We start from the raw sequence: 18,404 nt of genomic DNA on the forward strand, positions 1-18,404 counted from the left end.
GAGAGAGAGAGAGAGAGACAGGAGAAAGAGAGAGACAGAGAGATAATTGAATGCGATCCACCAAGGCACCAGTCTGACATCATCTATGTACATGTTGAGTGTGAAAACCTGCACTGCAAACAATCACAGCCAAATCAAACTGTATGAATAATTGAAAGAGAATAGACTGGGAACGAAACAGACATTCTCATAGACTGTTCATTGAGTGGTGTACAACAAACATGAATGGAACTCTATTGGGAACATATGGTAGGAAGGATGGAGGTGAGACGTTTAGACAAATAAGGACAGAAGGGAAATGTTCTCATACAGTGCATTTGAAAAGTATTCAGATCCTTCCCTTTTTCCACATTATGTTACATCACAACCTTATTCTCAAATTATTTTATACAGATACAGTGGGGCAAAAAAAGTATTTAGTCAGCCACCAATTGTGCAAGTTCTCCCACTTAAAAAGATGAGAGGCCTGTAATTTTCATCATAGGTACACTTCAACTATGACAGACAAAATGAGAAGAAAAAAAATACAGAAAATCACATTGTAGGATTTTTAATGAATTTATTTGCAAATTATGGTGGAAAATAAGTATTTGGTCAATAACAAAAGTTTATCTCAATACTTTGCTATATTCCCTTTGTTGGCAATGACAGAGGTCAAATGTTTTCTGTAAGTCTTCACAAGGTTTTCACACACTGTTGCTGGTATTTTGGCCCATTCCTCCATGCAGATCTCCTCTAGAGCAGTTGTTTTGAGGCTGTTGCTGGGCAACACTGATTTTCAACTCCCTCCAAAGATTTTCTATGGGGTTGAGATCTGGAGACTGGCTAGGCCACTCCAGGACCTTGAAATGCTTCTTACGAAGCCACTCCTTTGTTGCCCGGGCGGTGTGTTTGGGATCACTGTCATGCTGAAAGACCCAGCCACGTTTCATCTTCAATGCCGTTGCTGATGGAAGGAGGTTTTCACTCAAAATCTCACGATACATGGCCCCATTCATTCTTTCCTTTACACGGATCAGTCATCCTGGTCCCTTTGCAGAAAAACAGCCCTAAAGCATGATGTTTCCACCCCCATGCTTCACAGTAGGTATGGTGTTCTTTGGATGCAACTCAGCATTCTTTATCCTCCAAACACGACGAGTTGAGTTTTTACCAAAAAGTTATATTTTTGTCTCATCTGACCATATGACATTCTCCCAATCTTCTTCTGGATCATCCAAATGCTCTCTAGCAAACTTCAGACGGGCCTGGACATGTACTGGCTTAAGCAGGGGGACACGTCTGGCACTGCAGGATTTGAGTTCCTGGCGGCGTAGTTACTGATGGTAGGCTTTGTTACTTTGATCCCAGCTTTCTGCAGGTCATTCACTAGGATTTAGGTCATTCTGGGATTTTTGCTCACCGTTCTTGTGATCATTTTGACCCCACGGGGTGAGATCTTGCGTGGAGCCCCAGATCGAGGGAGATTATCAGTGGTCTTGTATGTCTTCCATTTCCTAATAATTGCTCCCACAGTTGATTTCTTCATACCAAGCGGCTTACCTATTGCAGATTCAGTCTTCCCAGCCTGGTGCAGGTCTACAATGTTGTTTCTGGTGTCCTTTGACAGCTCTTTGGTTTTGGCCATAGTGGAGTTTGGAGTGTGACTGTTTGAGGTTGTGGACAGGTGTCTTTTATACTGATAACAAGTTCAAACAGGTGCCAAACAGGTAACGAGTGGAGGACAGAGGAGCCTCTTAAAGAAGAAGTTACAGGTCTGTGAGAGACAGAAATCTTGCTTGTTTGTAGGTGACCAAATACTTATTTTCCACCATAATTTGCAAATAAATTCATTAAAAATCCTACAATGTGATTTTCTGGATTTTTTTTCTCATTTTGTCTGTCATAGTTGAAGTGTACCTATGATGAAAATTACAGGCCTCTCTCATCTTTTTAAGTGGGAGAACATGCACAATTGGTGTCTGACTAAATACTTTTTTGCCTCACTGTATATACAGATATACAGATCTGGGGAAGGGTACCAAAACATTTCTGCAGCACTGAAGGTCCCCAAGAACACAGTGGCCTCCATCATTCTGAAGTGGAAGAAGTTTGGAACCACCAAGACTTTTCCTAGAGTTGGCCGCCCGGCCAAACTGAGATATCGGGGGAGAAGGGTCTTGGTCAGGGAGTGACCAAGAACCCGATGGTCACTCTGACAGAGCTCCAGAGTTCCTCTGTGGAAATGGGAGAATCTTCCAGAAAGATAAGCATCTCCGCAGCACACCACCAATCAGGCCTTTATGGTAGCCACTCCAGTAAAAGGCAAGACAGCCCACTTGGAGTTTGCCAAAAGGCACCTAAAGGACTCTATTACAGGGGCTGGGTCACTGGCTTGCTGGGGCTCTCTCATGCCGTCCCTGGAGGGGGTGCGTCACCTGAGTGGGTTGATTCACTGTTGTGGTCATCCTGTCTGGGTTGGCGCCCCCCTTGGGTTGTGCCGTGGCGGAGATCTTTGTGGGCTATACTCAGCCTTGTCTCAGGATGGTAAGTTGGTGGTTGAAGATATCCCTCTAGTGGTGTGGGGGCTGTGCTTTGGCAAAGTGGGTGGGGTTATATCCTTCCTGTTTGGCCCTGTCCGGGGGTGACCTCGGATGGGGCCACAGTGTCTCCTGACCCCTCCTGTCTCAGCCTCCAGTATTTATGCTGCAGTAGTTTATGTGTCGGGGGGCTGGGGTCAGTTTGTTATATCTGGAGTACTTCTCCTGTCCTATTCGGTGTCCTGTGTGAATCTAAGTGTGCGTTCTCTAATTCTCTCCTTCTCTCTTTCTTTCTCTCTCTCGGAGGACCTGAGCCCTAGGACCTGAGCTCCAGGACTACCTGACATGATGACTCCTTGCTGTCCCCAGTCCACCTGGCCATGCTGCTGTTCCAGTTTCAACTGACCTGAGCCCTAGGACCATGCCCCAGGACTACCTGACATGATGACTCCTTGCTGTCCCCAGTCCACCTGGCCATGCTGCTGCTCCAGTTTCAACTTCCACCTGACTGTGCTGCTGCTCCAGTTCAACTGTTCTGCCTTATTATTATTCGACCATGCTGGTCATTTATGAACATTTGAACATCTTGGCCATGTTCTGTTATAATCTCCACCCGGCACAGCCAGAAGAGGACTGGCCACCCCACATAGCCTGGTTCCTCTCTAGGTTTCTTCCTAGGTTTTGGCCTTTCTAGGGAGTTTTTCCTAGCCACCGTGCTTCTACACCTGCATTGCTTGCTGTTTGGGGTTTTAGGCTGGGTTTCTGTACAGCACTTTGAGATATCAGCTGATGTACGAAGGGCTATATAAATAAATTTGATTTGATTTGATTTGACTCTCAGACCATGAGAAACAGATTATCTGGTCTGATGAAACCAAGATTGAACTGTTTGGCCTGAATGCCAAGCATCACACCTGGAGGAAACCTGGCACCATCCGTACAGTGAAACATGGTGGTGTCAGCGTCATGATGTGGGGATGTTTTTCAGCGGCAGGGACTGGGAGATCAGTCAGGATCGAATGAAAGGTAAACGGAGCAAAGTACAGAGATCCTTGATGAAAACCTGCTCCAGAGTACTCAGGACCTCAGACTGGGGTGAAGGTTCACCTTCCAAGAGGACAACGACCCTAAGCACACAGCCAAGACAACACAGGAGTGGCTTCGGGACAAGTCTCTGAATGTCCTTGAGTGGCCCAGCCAGAGCCCGGACATGAACCCGATCGAACATCTCTGGAGAGACCTGAAAATATCTGTGCAGCGACACTCCCCAACCAACCTGACAGAGTTTGAGATGGTCTGCAGAGAAGAATGGGAGAAACTCCCCAAATGCAGTTGTGCTAGCTTGTAGCATCATACCCAAGAGGATTTGAGGCTGTAATTGCTGCCAAAGATGCTTTAACAAAGTACTGAGTAAAGGGTCTGAAATTCTGTGAATGCGATCTGTTTTTATTTGTAATACATTTGCAAACATTTCTAAAATATCTGTTTTTGCTTTGCCATTATGGGGTATTGTGTGTAGATTGATGAGGGGGGAAAATAAGGCTGTAATGAGACAAAATGTGGGAAAAGGTCAAGAGGTCTGAATACTTTCCAAATGCACGGTGTCTTATGGATCAGGCAAGTGGCAGTTTTTAAATCAAACTTTAGTCTGAACAAGCATAACAGGGAAGAGACAAACATGCCTTTGTTTGATATTGCTTGTGGGCATTTTCAAAATTAGATTTTACACAGGCACTAGTTAAGTAGCTTCAACGGAAAAGTAACAGGGGCCACACTGGTAAAAGTGGAAATTCACACAGTAAGCATTATTTGAATTGCAACTTAGTAATAACATGTGATTTGATAAGTGTTTCAGAGTTTTTCTGGCTTATATGATATTCAAGTAAAACTGGAGCCAGCATAATTATCTTCTAAACAAATCATTTGCAGTGACTTATAGACATATGTACCTTGTTTTGATTTGCAAAAGACCATGTGGAACATTACATGCTCTGCTGTGGCAGTGGACCAAAACCATTACTGCATATTCAGTTGTAGGTAGATCAGATAGGCAGAAATGACGTTTGTCAAACATTGAATGACTATGAAGATTAGGGCGGCAGGTAGTTTTGGGACAATATCGGGAGTCTGTATATTGGTTAGACTCCCTGAGTTGTGCATAGTTCTGGTGGCTGGCGACGGAAAATAACTCTAACACCAGGGTTGGGGAGTAACGGATTAGATGTAAATTTAAATTTGTTCCACCTGAGCGAGTCTGACCACAAGTCAGACCACTATGACGACACACCAAATGTGTTTGATGGGTCGCGGGAAAAGAGCAGGAATAGGCTTTTGTAGGCTACAGTCCAAGCTATGTCTTCCAATGGTGCGACTGCTGTCGGCATCCAAAGATTATCCAATTTGAATAAACGCTTGGAGGTAAGGATGACAGCAGTGTAGTCTACGATGATACGGATGTCACTTATTATTGGTATCTACATAGTACATTGATGTGAATCACACTGCTGCACTCTCATTTAGCTATTTGTGCCTTACGGATTGTGGTTGTTGTGGATGACAATGTGTATTTGAACCAAAAAATGGTTGAATTCAAGAAGTTTAAGCTGCCTATCAATCATTGTTTTTAAAACCAGTGGACAGCCAGTGAAAAATATGCTCTTGAAACAGCTGCATAGTGAGGATCTCAGCCTATGGAATAAAAGTGGGACCTTTATTGCTCAATCTAATTCATGCTGATAAAAAAAGAATCCAAAGGCCTAATGGACACATGCTCAAACTTGCACTTTTGATCGCCCTTTTAAGTCTGTAGTTGCTACATCCATTTTTGGATTTATAAATTATACATATTAATGTAAAGATATATTTTAATCATATTATTATATGTACTGGAAAGCGATGGGTTAGAAGAAGCCTACATAACCAACCCATAAAGTAAAATGTAACATCTATATGACCAGCTAAGTAAAATTTAACATTGATTTATCCTACAATAGATGTCGTTCAATTGGTAACATACATTTTTGTCTTCTAATGACTCTTAAGGGGAAAGTCATCTAAAAGTAATGGAATGTAATCAGATTGTTACTGAGTTTGGGTAATCCAAAAGTTACGTTACTGATCACAATTTTGGACAGGTAGCTAGTAACTAACGGATTACATTTAGAAAGTAACCCACCCAAACTTGCGCTACAACAATATAGCCGGCTTCATCAAGAAAATGTTTCCTGTCAACAAAGGCATATGAATAATCTCAAGAAGCTGTATTTGTAAAGTGAAATATGTCCCCCGGTATTAAAAAAAGCGTCTGAATCCAACTTTTGTCTGAACAGCACCATATTCCTTGAGTTAGACACCAAGCTGCCATTAGACCACGCACTTTACACGTATATGGTGTGGTTCGGACAAAAATTGTATTGAGAAGTTTATTTGATAGCAAGGGTCATTTCACTTTATGGCTGGTAAGTAGAGTTCATAGAGATTATACAAATGCCTTCGTTGACAGGATTTTTGTTGTTGACGTAGTCGGCTATATTGTGGTAGGGTTATTCTCGGTCACGACCCACCAGAACGATTCACAACTCAAGGAGTCCAACCAATACACAGACTCCCGATGTTGTGTCCCAAAGCTATGCCGCAGGTAGCCTAGCGGTTGAGAGCGTTAGGGTCACTGGTTCAAATCCCCGAGCCAACTAGGTGAAAAATCTGACGATGTGCCCTTGAGCCAAAGAGCTTAAATCAAATTGCTCCTGTAACTCGCTCTGGCTAAGATTGTCTGCTAAATGACTTAAATGTAATAAAAGACAAATTAACTTCTCCAACAGTGGTGAAGTTACATATACATACAAAAGCATCTTTATTCAAAATACAGACGCAGTTTTGACAGACAGTTCCAGGCACCTTTACAGCACTCTCTTTATCCTTACACACTGTTTCCAGTAAAGCCCTCTTGGACCTGGTACCCTTGGCATGACCACGGCGCTCCAAATGAGAGCCACGATCTGTCCCCCCTTCCTCTGTCCTCATTCCCCCTTGCTATCGCTCGTCCCCTGGGTCCCCAGAACACTCTCCAGCCTGCGTTGCCGGATGGGAGGCAGCTGGTCGTAAGTGTTGAAGCCCAGCTCAGCGTCTTTCTGGGGCAGCCTAAACAGCAGCAGGTGGCTCCTCAACACCTAGATAGGATAGGACAGATGTTAGGGGAGAGGAGGAATGGCAGGAGGATAAGAAGGCTGTGGGGAAGGAGTCAGGAGCAGTGGAGAGATGGAAGACCCCGGGGGAAGGCGAGTGAGTGTGTACCTCATCAGTCAGGTAGTGAGTCTTCCTCAGGAGGCTGCGACGGGCTGTTTCCACCTGCTGGTCCACACCCTGGGCCTGTGACGTGCTCTGTACCTGTGACGTTGCGTCCTGAGAGAAGATGAAGGTGTTAAGGTGGGACAGAGCCACCACGTAGAGCACAGGACACCAGCACAGCCTCAGTGTCCCTGTCACCAGCGCCCGGAAGTAGAGGCGCAGCAGAGGGAGAGAGTCCTCCGGGGGTGACGTGAACCTCTCCATAGGGATGGCCAACTAGGAGGAACAGAGAGAGGGGCTCATTTAGCCTCTCTTTATGTCACATGTTTTAGACACATTGTCAAATGGCACAACGTTGCAGCAAGTGACAAGAGCCCCAAGACCTCGATCTACTGGCTGTCTACACAATAATGTACCCTGTGCTCTCTACCGCAACATTCAACCCAGTGTGTTAACCAGCCTCCCTCTCACCTGTTCCAGAGTTACCCCTAGGGAGCGCAGAAGGCCCACGTGCTCCCCAAACAGAGTCAGCCTCATGGTGACACTGAAGCGCCTCTGCAGAGGCAGGAGGATGACGCAGCCAAACAGGGGGTCCCCGAATGACACCGCCTCAAACTGCCCCACCAGGGCAGAATAGAGGTCATTGAAGGAGGCCAGGCCTGTAGGAGGGGAGTTGAGGTCCAGAGCCTCCAGCTGAGAGGGCCTGGTGAGCAGCCTGAAGAGAGCCCAGGTCAGCCTCTGGACAGGCATCTCCATGAAAAGATCACTGGAGCACAGGAAGATACAAGCCAGACGGGCCAGCTTGGCTACAGGCAGTACCACCCTGAGGGCATCCTCCCTCCAGACCTCCAGCAGCAGCAGCCACTGCAGGCAGTGTGTGACCGACTGCACTGCCCCCGCAGGGAGCGACTCCACCTGCAGGCCCCCTCCGTCCGGTGCACCCGCCCGCTCGTACAGGCTGACGAGTGGCAGGAAGGGCCAATCGGAGGGGAGGAAGGGTCCAGAAAGTTCTGGGAGGAGCTGGGTGTTGAGCCAAGGCGTTCTGCCCAAGTGGAAGTCCCTGGAGGAGAGGACAGAGGGCTCCATGTGGGCCAGGTGGGAGAGGTAGCAGCCCCGGACAGAGGGCAGCTGGACACAGGCTTCCCTCAGCAGAGGACCCAGGGTCTGGAGGGGAGGGGAGGAGTGCTCCTGGACCCGCAGCTCAGACATCTCTGCAGCCTCAGGCCCTCCAATCTGACCCTCTCTGGAAGACAGGGAGAATGGAATAGTTGAGCTATACAGCACTGAGTTCAAATACAATAGGTCCTTTACAAAAATACTAATGAGGCAGGTTGGCAGTGGCATCAGAGGAATACCAGCTATGGAGCAGTGATCTAACTTAAAGTGAAAAGGTCAGGATATAGCTCCGGAGGCTACTATTTGGTGCAACCTCGATATAATGCGAGATGGCTTAGCATGATATAGCTTAATATCCTGTTGGAAAGGATTTATAGTCATAGTCCTCTCACTCAACACCGACAAAACACAAAAGAGATTACCATGTGTTCTAAATAGCCCATCTGCATAGCAGACCTGGGTTCAATAGTAGGTATAATTATTTAGTAGGTATATTTATTTTCTATCATATACTTGAGCTGGGTTCAAACACTGTTTGAACCCAGGTCTATACATAACGCAGAAAAGTCCCACCCTGAGGGGAAAAAAACAGTGCACTTTATGTGGACTTGAGATCAAAGCCCTTAGTCATGACCTTTTGAAAACCTGCTTCACATTTATTTCTAAAACAAATTAGATCCAGACAATGGAAATGTAAAAACAAAACAGAATGTCAGAATTTGTTTAAAGAAGAAAAAAATTGTGTGCTTAGCAGAACAGATGCGGTGTAAACATAAACCACTCTATTGCACATGATACACAATGCCCATGAGCAGCCCACCCCTGCCATAAACTACATACATTTGCAATGAATCAACAAGTTCAACATTCAACAACATTCATTTGCAATGAATCCCCCCCCCCAAACATTTCAATTTTGGGCATACGTTTAATGCACTGCAAACCACCCTGGCTGAAGTACATCTCCTCTTTCAACAACAATGTATCTTCTGGCCCTGCACCTCAACACAACAAATATTTCACTACAATGGAATTCCAGAGTTTAAGTTCTGTTTTATGAAACTTAACTGGAGGAGAACTCCTTTTGGGTTGGCAATGCTGCTGTGAGGAGAGGCCACCATGTATGTACATTTGGCCCGGGGAACCTTCCTAATTCCATAGACAACGCTCGTGAGAGCATTCGCTTTCAACAGAACTTGGCAAAAAGAAAATGAGAGAACCTCATTACCTTGTCACATATCATGTCTGTATGAAATGTGATAATTGTTTGAAAAAAGGAATTATAAAAAATAAATAAAAAAAAGCTTAATTGCCTCTGGGAAGACTTCTACCTCTAGTCTAATGGCTTCGAAACCTATGACCTATTGAGTAATGGAGACAGTATCACTAAAAGACTCACGGTATGAAGTCTTTGTTGAAGACCATGGTGGCCATGAGTTCATGGGCCAGGTATTCACTGCCAGGTAATAGCCAGGGAAGCATTACCAGAGACACGTGGTGAAACAGGGCAGCATGCTTGGCCACCTCTGGGTCAGTTGGAACCTGGAAGCATTGAGTACAAAAAGGTAACTCATCCAAAATGTCCAAATCACACAAAGATGATCATGGCAAACTATCTGTATCCGAAATATTTAACGGAGGAACTTGTCAAGTGACAAGCGGAGACATCAGATGTACATATGCACCTCTTAACAGAATCACTGGTCTGAGATACAAAGTGACTCAATGACAACACAAGTAGAGCCTACTGGGCGATGGTAAACAGCATGACCCTGAATGACTATATGGGTACCAGTCTGTTTGGCTAACATTCCACTCCTTGTACTCCGGGTCAAATGCCAAAGGTGATGTTTAGCATGGCAGGAGTGGAAAGGAGTGGAATGATAGCTAAACAGACTGGTACTCAGACTAGCCTAAGACTGAGTGATGGAAGTTGGGCTCTATACACTACCAGTCTACAGGCCAGCCTCAGCAGCAGGTAGAGCAGGTGGTGTTCATGACGCAGGACCCAATGAGACAGGGTAGGCTTGGCTTGGCCACAGCAACGCAGGTATCCTAGCACAGCCTCAAAGAGAAGGAGGGAGCTGAACTGAACAGAGACAGAGAGATTAGTCCTAGGCCCACTAGCCCACTGTAAGGTCAGAAGACAAAGACATGAATTGTTTCCTACACATCTCAGAATCAACCACTAGATGGTGGCAGATATCCATTCTGATCCACACAGAACAACACTAAACGCTTGTGGTTTACACCGGACAGATAAGTCACATTTAGAGAGTAACTACAGCTTCATAAGGACGTACTTTGCGGACCAGGCCTCTGTGGATGCTGGTGAGGGTGTCCAGGAGGTAGCACAGGGAGGTAATGAGGGGGAAGGGGGAGTTGGGTCCAGGCAGACCCCCAGCAGACGTCCACCCGGCACAGTGCAGACCAGGCAGACTGGGGATGGTCTCAGGGGCGGGGCAGCAAGACTGAGGGTTACACACTGCCGAACTACACCTGGGAACACAACACAGACAGATCACAACAGAGAGACTACACACTCCCAGAGTATCATCCTACAGCACTGGATCAGGGGCCAGACAGAAAAAGCATTAACCACACAGAAAGAGCAACATCCCCTCTATTAAGCTCTGCAGTAAGGGAGTAAATCACCACAGATGTAGCCCTATGCTTCTAAGTAGATGGGACTCACTTGAGGTTGTTAATCAGGCTGTGAACAGCCTCGTGGGACAGCAGAGGGAGAAGAACCTCTGAGGTCAGCATCTCCAGCTCCTGCAGACACTCCACTGGATTGAACGAGCTCTGAAAGGGTTGGCACACCAGATTAGAGACGATGAGTAAAAGCAATGATCTGGCCAATGATTTATTCTCTATTTTTGGAGTAGACTTGCTTGTGTGTTTTGGATCATTGTCTTGCCGCATGTCCCAGCTTCGCTTCAGCTCATGGATGGATGGCCTGACATTCCCTGATATATAGCAGTTTCTTTAATGATGGCAAGTCATCCAAGTCCTGAGGCAGCAACATATTCTTGACCGTTGGTATGAGGTTCTTACTGTGGAATGCAGTGTTTGGTTTTTCGGCAGACAACGTCGTCCAAAAAGTAGACTTAAGTTTGCCAAAAAGCACCTGGAAGCACCTTTCTGTTCTGTATCAGAGACTTTTAAAAGGGGATTGTCAGGCCATCCATCCGTGTGCTGAAGCACAGCTGGGTCATGCAGCAAGACAATAATCTAAAACAAACAAGCATGTCTATATCAGAATGGCTGAAAAGCAAGACATTTCACGTTTTTGAATGGCCTAGTCAAAGTCCAGACCTAAATCCAATTGAGATGTGGCAGAACCTGAAACGAGCAGTTCATGCTTGAAAGCCCACAAATGTTTCCAAGTTAAAGCAGTTCTGCGTGGAAGAGATGGACAAAATTCCTCCATAGTGATGTGAGAGACTGATTGACAACTACAGGAAGCGTTTGGTTGCAGTAATTGCAGCTCAAGGTGGGACAACCGGTTATTGAGTGTAAAGGGGGCAATTACTTTCTCACAAGGGGAATTGGGTGTTGCATAACTTTGTTTACTAAATAAATGAAATAAGTATCAAATGTGTTATTTGTTCACTCAGGTTCCCTTTAATATTAGGTTTTTTGAAGATCTGAAAACAGAACATCAGAAAGGGGGCAAATATTTTAATCACAGCACTGTAGTGTAGTGGAAGCCTATTTCCAGTCTGTACTGATGAAGGACGACGAGGACAGGCAGTTAGGACTATTTAGATACAATTCTGGTCTGATCTTTTAATTCCCTTGTTGAGTACTGCTATAGTTTTTATACAGTCACCTGGATGGAGAGCTGGGAGTAGAAGGCCCCCATGTAGACAAGGTAGGCCGGCACCAGTCTCAGGGTGCTCTCCCTCTGGACTGGCTCCCCCAGGGATCTCACACAGCCCTTCAGCAGCCCCAGCACTGTGGGCTGCAGACCTGTCACATGACCCCACGTCACCGGGGGTGGGGGAGGACACTCGTCCCCCTGGGAACTGTAGTGAAAGTAGAGGTTTGCCACTGTTGAATCCAATGGCTATCAATACAAAGCAGCACATCATGGAGTCGCATGAAACACGTCAAAGCTGCAGGAGTAAACATAGTTAGAAGTGGTAGAGATCCAGAGTGTGTGTTACCTGACCAGGCCAGCCTGCAGCTCCTGATGGCAGCCGGCGGTGTGTGTGACCTGTGTGAGCAGAGTGAGGAGGGCCTGGAGCCTGTGGAGCTCCAGGGGCAACAGGGGCTCTGAGGGGCGCCGGGGCCGGTGGGCAGACTGCAATACTCTCACCAGGATGGGGTACAGGTCCCTGGTAATGGTAGAGGGAAGAAGATGTGCTGCTGTACTATTCACCCTGAGGGACAGACTTGTTTTTGACACAGCTTTTCCTGCCATGTATAATCTAACACCAAGCAATTATACCCATCTGATCTGGGTTGTCTGTGGTATTGAGCAATACCTTTGAACATGAAATTAGGAGGAATACTATTTTTTTAACACAGCGTGTCCAGATGGCTCATTACGGCCCCACCATCCCCCAGGAGCCTAGAGATAGACACTGAGTGTACAAAACATTAGGGACCGTTGCTCTTTCCATGACATAAACTGACCAGGTGAAAGCTATGATCCTTTATCGATGTCACTTGTTAAATCCACTTCCATTAGTGTAGATGAAGGGGAGGAGATGGGTCAAAGAAAGATGTTTAAGCCTTGAGACATGGATTGTGTATGTGTGCCATTCAGAGGGTGAATGGGCAAGACAAAATATTTCAGTACCTTTGAACAGGGTATGGTAGTAGTTGCCAGGCGCACCGGTTTGTGTGTATCAAGAACTGCAACGTTGCTGTTTTTTTTAACGTTCCAACAGTTTCCTGTGTGTATCAAAAATGGTCCACCACTTAAAAGGACAACCAGCCCAACTTGACACAACTGTGGGAATCATTGGAGTCAACATGGGCCAGAATCCCTGTAGAACGCTTTCGACACCCTGAGTTCATGCCGTGACGAATTGAGGCTGTTCTGAGGGGGTGCAACTAAATATTAGGAAGGTGTTCCTAATGTCTTGTACACTCCGTGTAGGTGATGTTTGGGGGTTTGAAGACCAGTGACTCACGTGTACAGGTTACAGGCCTGTCCGTAGCTGGCTGCAACGGCCCACAGCCGGTAGGCCTCAGTGCTGACCCTCAAGGCCTCCTCTGGCTCCAGCAGCAGCTCGCTGGGCTCTGGTGCAAGCAGACGAGACAGACGCTCCCGCGCACCTAGAGAGTTCAGCTGGGGAACACAGTCAGGGTGACTTCATTCTACTAGTCTATTAGACAAGATCATATATCACATCAAGATCATTAAACACTTATGCATCACTCCATCATATTGAAGTTACCCAACAGAAGAAGGCTAAGTGTAGCATTACTACATGAGGTAAGCTGGCAGTTGGGTTTGAAAACTCTCTCCAAACTTACCAGCCTGGCACAGGCGTGCCTGCCAGTGGTGGCCAGGACGCGTAGCAGCTTCATGGCATTGGCCACGGGCAGTCCGTATGCAGACTGGGGCGTGGGTGAGGCAGGCACTGTCCAGGAGCAGGGCAGGAACTCTGACATAACAGTCTCCATCAGACGAGGGCAGTCCAAGACCTGCAGTGGCAGTCCAGATAGTAGTCATACTACAAATGTTAACTCATGTCAAGAGGCTTATAGCTAATAAAACCAGAGAGCGGCAGAGATATGCCAGAGGGCATTGTGGGCAGTGTAGTTGATGTTACCTGAGTGGCTGCAGAGGAGGAGTGTCTGGCGATTCGGATCAGGACTCCCAGCACGTCCTGGACCACCCTGGGTGACGGGCGGATCACCTCGAGGATGTAGCGGAGCCTAGGAAGCAGCTTCATCCTCAGTAAACCCTGAGACAGAGAACCAACACAGCCGACATCTTTACACAATGCATTTATCCCTAGCACTGCTCCACAGGGTGCAAAGACATTGAGGTGCCGAATCACAGAGCGAGCGATAGTGGAGAGATAACGGGGTGTTGGGATGATTAATCAGTCTGCTCTCTAGTCACCTTAATGACATCATTCCTGGCCACGTCATGATCAGTCTTCTTCTCTTCCTTCTCTTGAGCAGTCTCTCTCAAGACCTCGGGCAGCCCCTCGTCTTCCTCATCCTCCTCTTCCTGAGCAGTGGGCAGTAGAGGAAAAGAGGCCAGCCCACGGAACCATGAGAGAGTGCTGTCCAGACAATCCTGAAACAAGACAGGGACAAAGATCAATTTCTCTCTCTCACCGTGGTACACTCTAGTGGTGATGATACAAAGTGCACTGTAAGCAAGATCTCTTACCTCGTCGTCTGAGGACACCAGGAGGGCTCGGAGTGCGTGCACGGCGGCGGACACCACTCCCTCCACATTATCGTCCAGTGAGAAGCGCAGCAGGAAGAGAAGGCCAGCATCCAGCAGAGTGGACACCACACTGCCCCTGAGAGCGGCTGCAAACTCGCCAGCCCGCGCCTACAGGAACACCGATCTCCAATGTTAATTAAAGGAGATTCAACTGTCTTTTGATGTGATCGAACTGATTGACAGGCAGTACCTTGGTGAGGACGTGGGCCAGAGTGTTGAGTGCTAGGCGCCGCTGCTGGATCACCTGACTACGAGAGAGAAGGAAGAGCTCCTGCAGGGAGTAACCAGCCAGCTGAGGGAGATAGAGAGAAGACATCAACAGGCGTATTCTCAGGAAAAACTTCCAGGAGATGTGTGTGTTAGTGCACTATGCTGACCTCAGGCTCCACTCCGTGGTGGTGAAGACCAAGGTGAGTGGGCAGGTCCTCTGTAGGCGGGATCAGGGTTCCGGCAAAGTCAAAGCGAGCCAGCATGGCCTGTCAGCGCAGAGACACAGTGATAGTCACTAGGTGAGACAAACACACAAGCTCCTCGCATCTCTTGACAAAGTGTTCCGTGTAAACAGTAGTTAGTACCTTCTTGGTTCCTTTCCGTCTGGGGGCAGGCAGGTCCCTGATCCATTCCAGTTTCTCTGGCTCCAGCTTGTCCATGTGCACCCACTCCTTCTGAGGCTTGACTGGCAGGTCCTCCTCTGGAGAGATACACGGTGGTAATGCATCATTAGTACGATATTTAGCACTATTTGTAAAGCACTTCATGGGCTAAATATCCAAAATTATCAAGATCTGAATCGAAACCATGTTTTGGGGTAACTCTAATGCATCTAGAGTTACTCTAGCACCTCAGTCATACATTTCTCTCCTATCAGTGTAATGGATAATAAAAGCTTGTAATGCTGGCATTGCTGTCTGAAAACAATCCAAAATACAGTAGGCACGCACTGTGGTCCAGAAACTGACAATAATTCTTCCTCCATGTTCATACAGTATGTCTTGGGCTTTCCCCCACGATGTCCATTACACAAAGTGAATCTGAATTTGGCCAGCTTCCTTCTAATCAGGCAGATTTAAATCAGTGTTCAGCCCCGGTATTCTAGTCACGGAGCTCCAAGGCGTCTTTTTTCTGCAATACGAAATGACTTGTGCAATTAGCTGAAAGGAGAGGGGAAACAGTTGGCAGACATCCAGGTGTGCTAGGACTGACAGTGCAGAGGCAGGCTCTCTAGCTAATTCATAATGGAGTTACAGCACATTGGTATAATGTCTTCTACCTTTCATTGGCGGTTGGGGGGTTGGTTCGTCCTCCTCTTCCTCTCTCTCCATCTCTACCTCCAGAGGATTCTGCTCTGGCTTCTTGGCGCCTATCATGACGGTTTCTTGTAGACGCTGTTCCCCGAGTCTCTCATCCCGGGAGGTGGACGGCTGTGGGGCAGAGGCTAGCGCTCCCTGTGCCTTACGAGACCTCACAAAGTCAACACATCTGGGATCTGAGAGGTACACAATATGATTGAAGGTTTAAAAGGCTCACGTCATAGGCTTACCAAACACAGCACACAATCCTCAAATAGCAACATGTGCCTACCTAGCTGACCCAGCAGCCTTTTCTGCTCCTCCAGGATTTCGCCATTAGACATGGCCTGTAGTTTGGCCTGGTTCTCCTGATGGATCTTCAGCATTTCTACTGTACTGTCTGACCCACCAAGTCCCTGGCCGGATACCAGCTTGGGGCCCGCCATTGCACTGAATCCTGGAAGAAAAAGAGAGACATGAGCAAGTTTTCCCAACTGAACAGTTTAGTATTGGCTGGCAAGTGGGACAGTACAAAACCAAACAGGCCATCCCATTCAGTGCAAGCCAAGTTGGGCCTTCAGAGTAGACATCAAAGTACAAATTATTGTCTGCCAGGAATACATTCTTTTCAACTTTATAAAATGAATTACTGGAACTCTGGTACTTACTGTCAAGTCTAGAGGGAAGTTGATCCATCTCCATGGTGGACTCTGGAGAGAGGTTCAGCACCTTGGGTCCAGATGTTTGACCCCTGGATTCTGGTGCAAAGTATAAAGGGGCATTTCCCTCTTTTATTCTCTGTGCTGCAATCTGTCGGGCAAAAATGCTCCTCTTTTCACCAGCAGCTGGAACCTAGTGTAACATAACATAGTTTAGAGGAATAGTTTGTGTGTGTATCCATAACTTGTGAAGCACCATTCTGGATTAATTGTACCACATATAGTATGAGGTAAATTCTGTAGTAACTGATTGATCCTCATAACAAAACTGAGCAATTGAGCTCCTACCATGCTCTCCATCTCAGGCCGGTGAAATACTTTAGGAAAAGCAAGGCCTGTGAATGCTGGTAAGGACACTGGTGTAGTGCTAGTGTCCCTTTCCTAAGGGAAGAGAAGCAAAAGTGTAGGAGTTGAGGTTGAGACACAAACAGAACTGTGTGTGGCTCTGCTGAGCAGGAGATAGATGGCGAGAGTATCACTCACAATGATCTTAGATAGAACAGCACTGATGTGCGTGTCATGTCTGTCCAACCTCTCCTCTGGGTCCTCATCCTCGAAGCGAACACGATCGACTTTGAGGCGAGACTTTTTGGGAGGTGCAGGAGTCAGAGTGGGGAGCTCATCTGGAAGATCTAAAGAAAGAGATGCCCACATCATATTATTAACAATCAGAAAACCTAAAGTTGTGTTTGGGCTCCCCGCTACACACAATCAACTATCTTACAAAAAGGTGTATGACAGACTTACTATGGCTGCGTTTACAGAGACAGCCCAATTCTGATATATATATATATAATATATTTTTTTTTACCATTCAGACCAACTCTGAAAAAGATCTGATGTAAAAATATGTTATGTGATTGGTCAAAAGACCAATTAGTGGAAAGAAAAGTTCAGCAATCGGCTGACTGTTTACACAGCCTATGAACCTTGGATTGTGACCACATCTCTCTGGTCTCCTTGAGCCCCATTGGTGTCTCCTGATCTCTTGTCCGGCCGCCGGACCACATTGACAGTGGATGGGGTCCCCGAGGCAAGAAACCTCTCCTGCTCTTCTAGGAGGTCAGCCTCCGAGTCAGTGGGCTTGGGACGCCGTATCATCCCCTTACAGATAAAGGAACATCTTAGACAAAAGGATTTGACTACCTGTAAACATAGTGGGGTATCACACAATACGGTGTATGGCTATGTATTACTTTGTTTAGGTACAGGGCTGTGATATTATACTATTACCACATCAGAAAATAACATTTTAACTAAGCTTTCAACCAATTACATTCTCATCGTCTCTCACCTAATGGTACACCATATCATGTCAACACCTCTCCTGCAATTTGAATGTTAACTAGCTTCGCTAGCTGTTCAAGAACATTGTAATTTACAGGCAATGATCCAGCAGCTAATAAACAGAGATCGTGCCATGAAAACCTAGCTAATAGTGATCATGACATGTTCATGATCGCAAAGTGCTTAGCTAGCTAGCCAAAGTAGCTAGTTGGCGTTAGCTTGCTGGCTAGCTACAGCCGGAGCATTCCTGCTTTATTATATGGGACCGTTACAATGCCATACATTTAAAAACGACATGTATTTCAATGTATTTGTTGAATTCACCTTCAGTAAGAAATCCTCTGGGTTATAATTCACAGAAAACCGTACTCAACGTGAGTGCAAAACTCAAAAACATCCACTAACAAGGTGGCGGTTACTTCCTGTGAAAGTGTGACGCCCACAAATCCGACTTCAAAATAAAAGTTATTAGAAAGTCCACCATGAATGCACTAGAATAGAGTAATAACACAGCTAGAACAATGAGACAGATTTTTCACCGGATGTATAAATATGAAGCATCGGTTGACGTTTCTACTCACTACCAAATATGGTGATGAGAGGAAGCCCAGTGGTCGACAGTGGGAGAATATGGATTTTGGCCGACATTCTACCAATTTTTTGATTTTTTTGAACATTTGATCTCAATACAGTTCTGTTTCCAAAACAAACAGTTGTTACGAAATAGAGTGGACTATGTTTTGTAAACTTTACCCTTTGTCAA

The 18,404-nt window shown here is 46.3% G+C and overlaps 1 protein-coding gene across 1 annotated transcript; it reads right to left on the reverse strand.

The window, feature by feature from the left end:
* Nucleotides 1–6,355: 6,355 nt before the first annotated feature.
* Nucleotides 6,356–18,121, reverse strand: rpap1 (RNA polymerase II associated protein 1). The gene is made up of 24 exons (XM_024429843.2): nucleotides 17,966–18,121; nucleotides 17,284–17,458; nucleotides 16,838–16,986; nucleotides 16,643–16,735; nucleotides 16,304–16,487; nucleotides 15,928–16,092; nucleotides 15,617–15,832; nucleotides 14,922–15,037; nucleotides 14,724–14,822; nucleotides 14,537–14,638; nucleotides 14,287–14,454; nucleotides 14,011–14,190; nucleotides 13,715–13,849; nucleotides 13,416–13,586; nucleotides 13,070–13,227; nucleotides 12,095–12,265; nucleotides 11,758–11,953; nucleotides 10,618–10,727; nucleotides 10,226–10,421; nucleotides 9,874–10,011; nucleotides 9,322–9,464; nucleotides 7,278–8,049; nucleotides 6,813–7,082; nucleotides 6,356–6,688 (listed from the first exon to the last, which is right to left on the reverse strand). The coding sequence occupies exons 2-24, from the start codon at nucleotides 17,453–17,455 to the stop codon at nucleotides 6,539–6,541; spliced, it is 4,254 nt and encodes a 1,417-aa protein (XP_024285611.1). The 5' UTR covers nucleotides 17,456–17,458; nucleotides 17,966–18,121; the 3' UTR covers nucleotides 6,356–6,538.
* Between the last annotated feature and the right edge of the window lie 283 nt (nucleotides 18,122–18,404).

The sequence above is a fragment of the Oncorhynchus tshawytscha genome, linkage group LG08, assembly GCF_018296145.1.
Source record: "Oncorhynchus tshawytscha isolate Ot180627B linkage group LG08, Otsh_v2.0, whole genome shotgun sequence".
Classification (NCBI taxonomy): domain Eukaryota; kingdom Metazoa; phylum Chordata; class Actinopteri; order Salmoniformes; family Salmonidae; genus Oncorhynchus; species Oncorhynchus tshawytscha.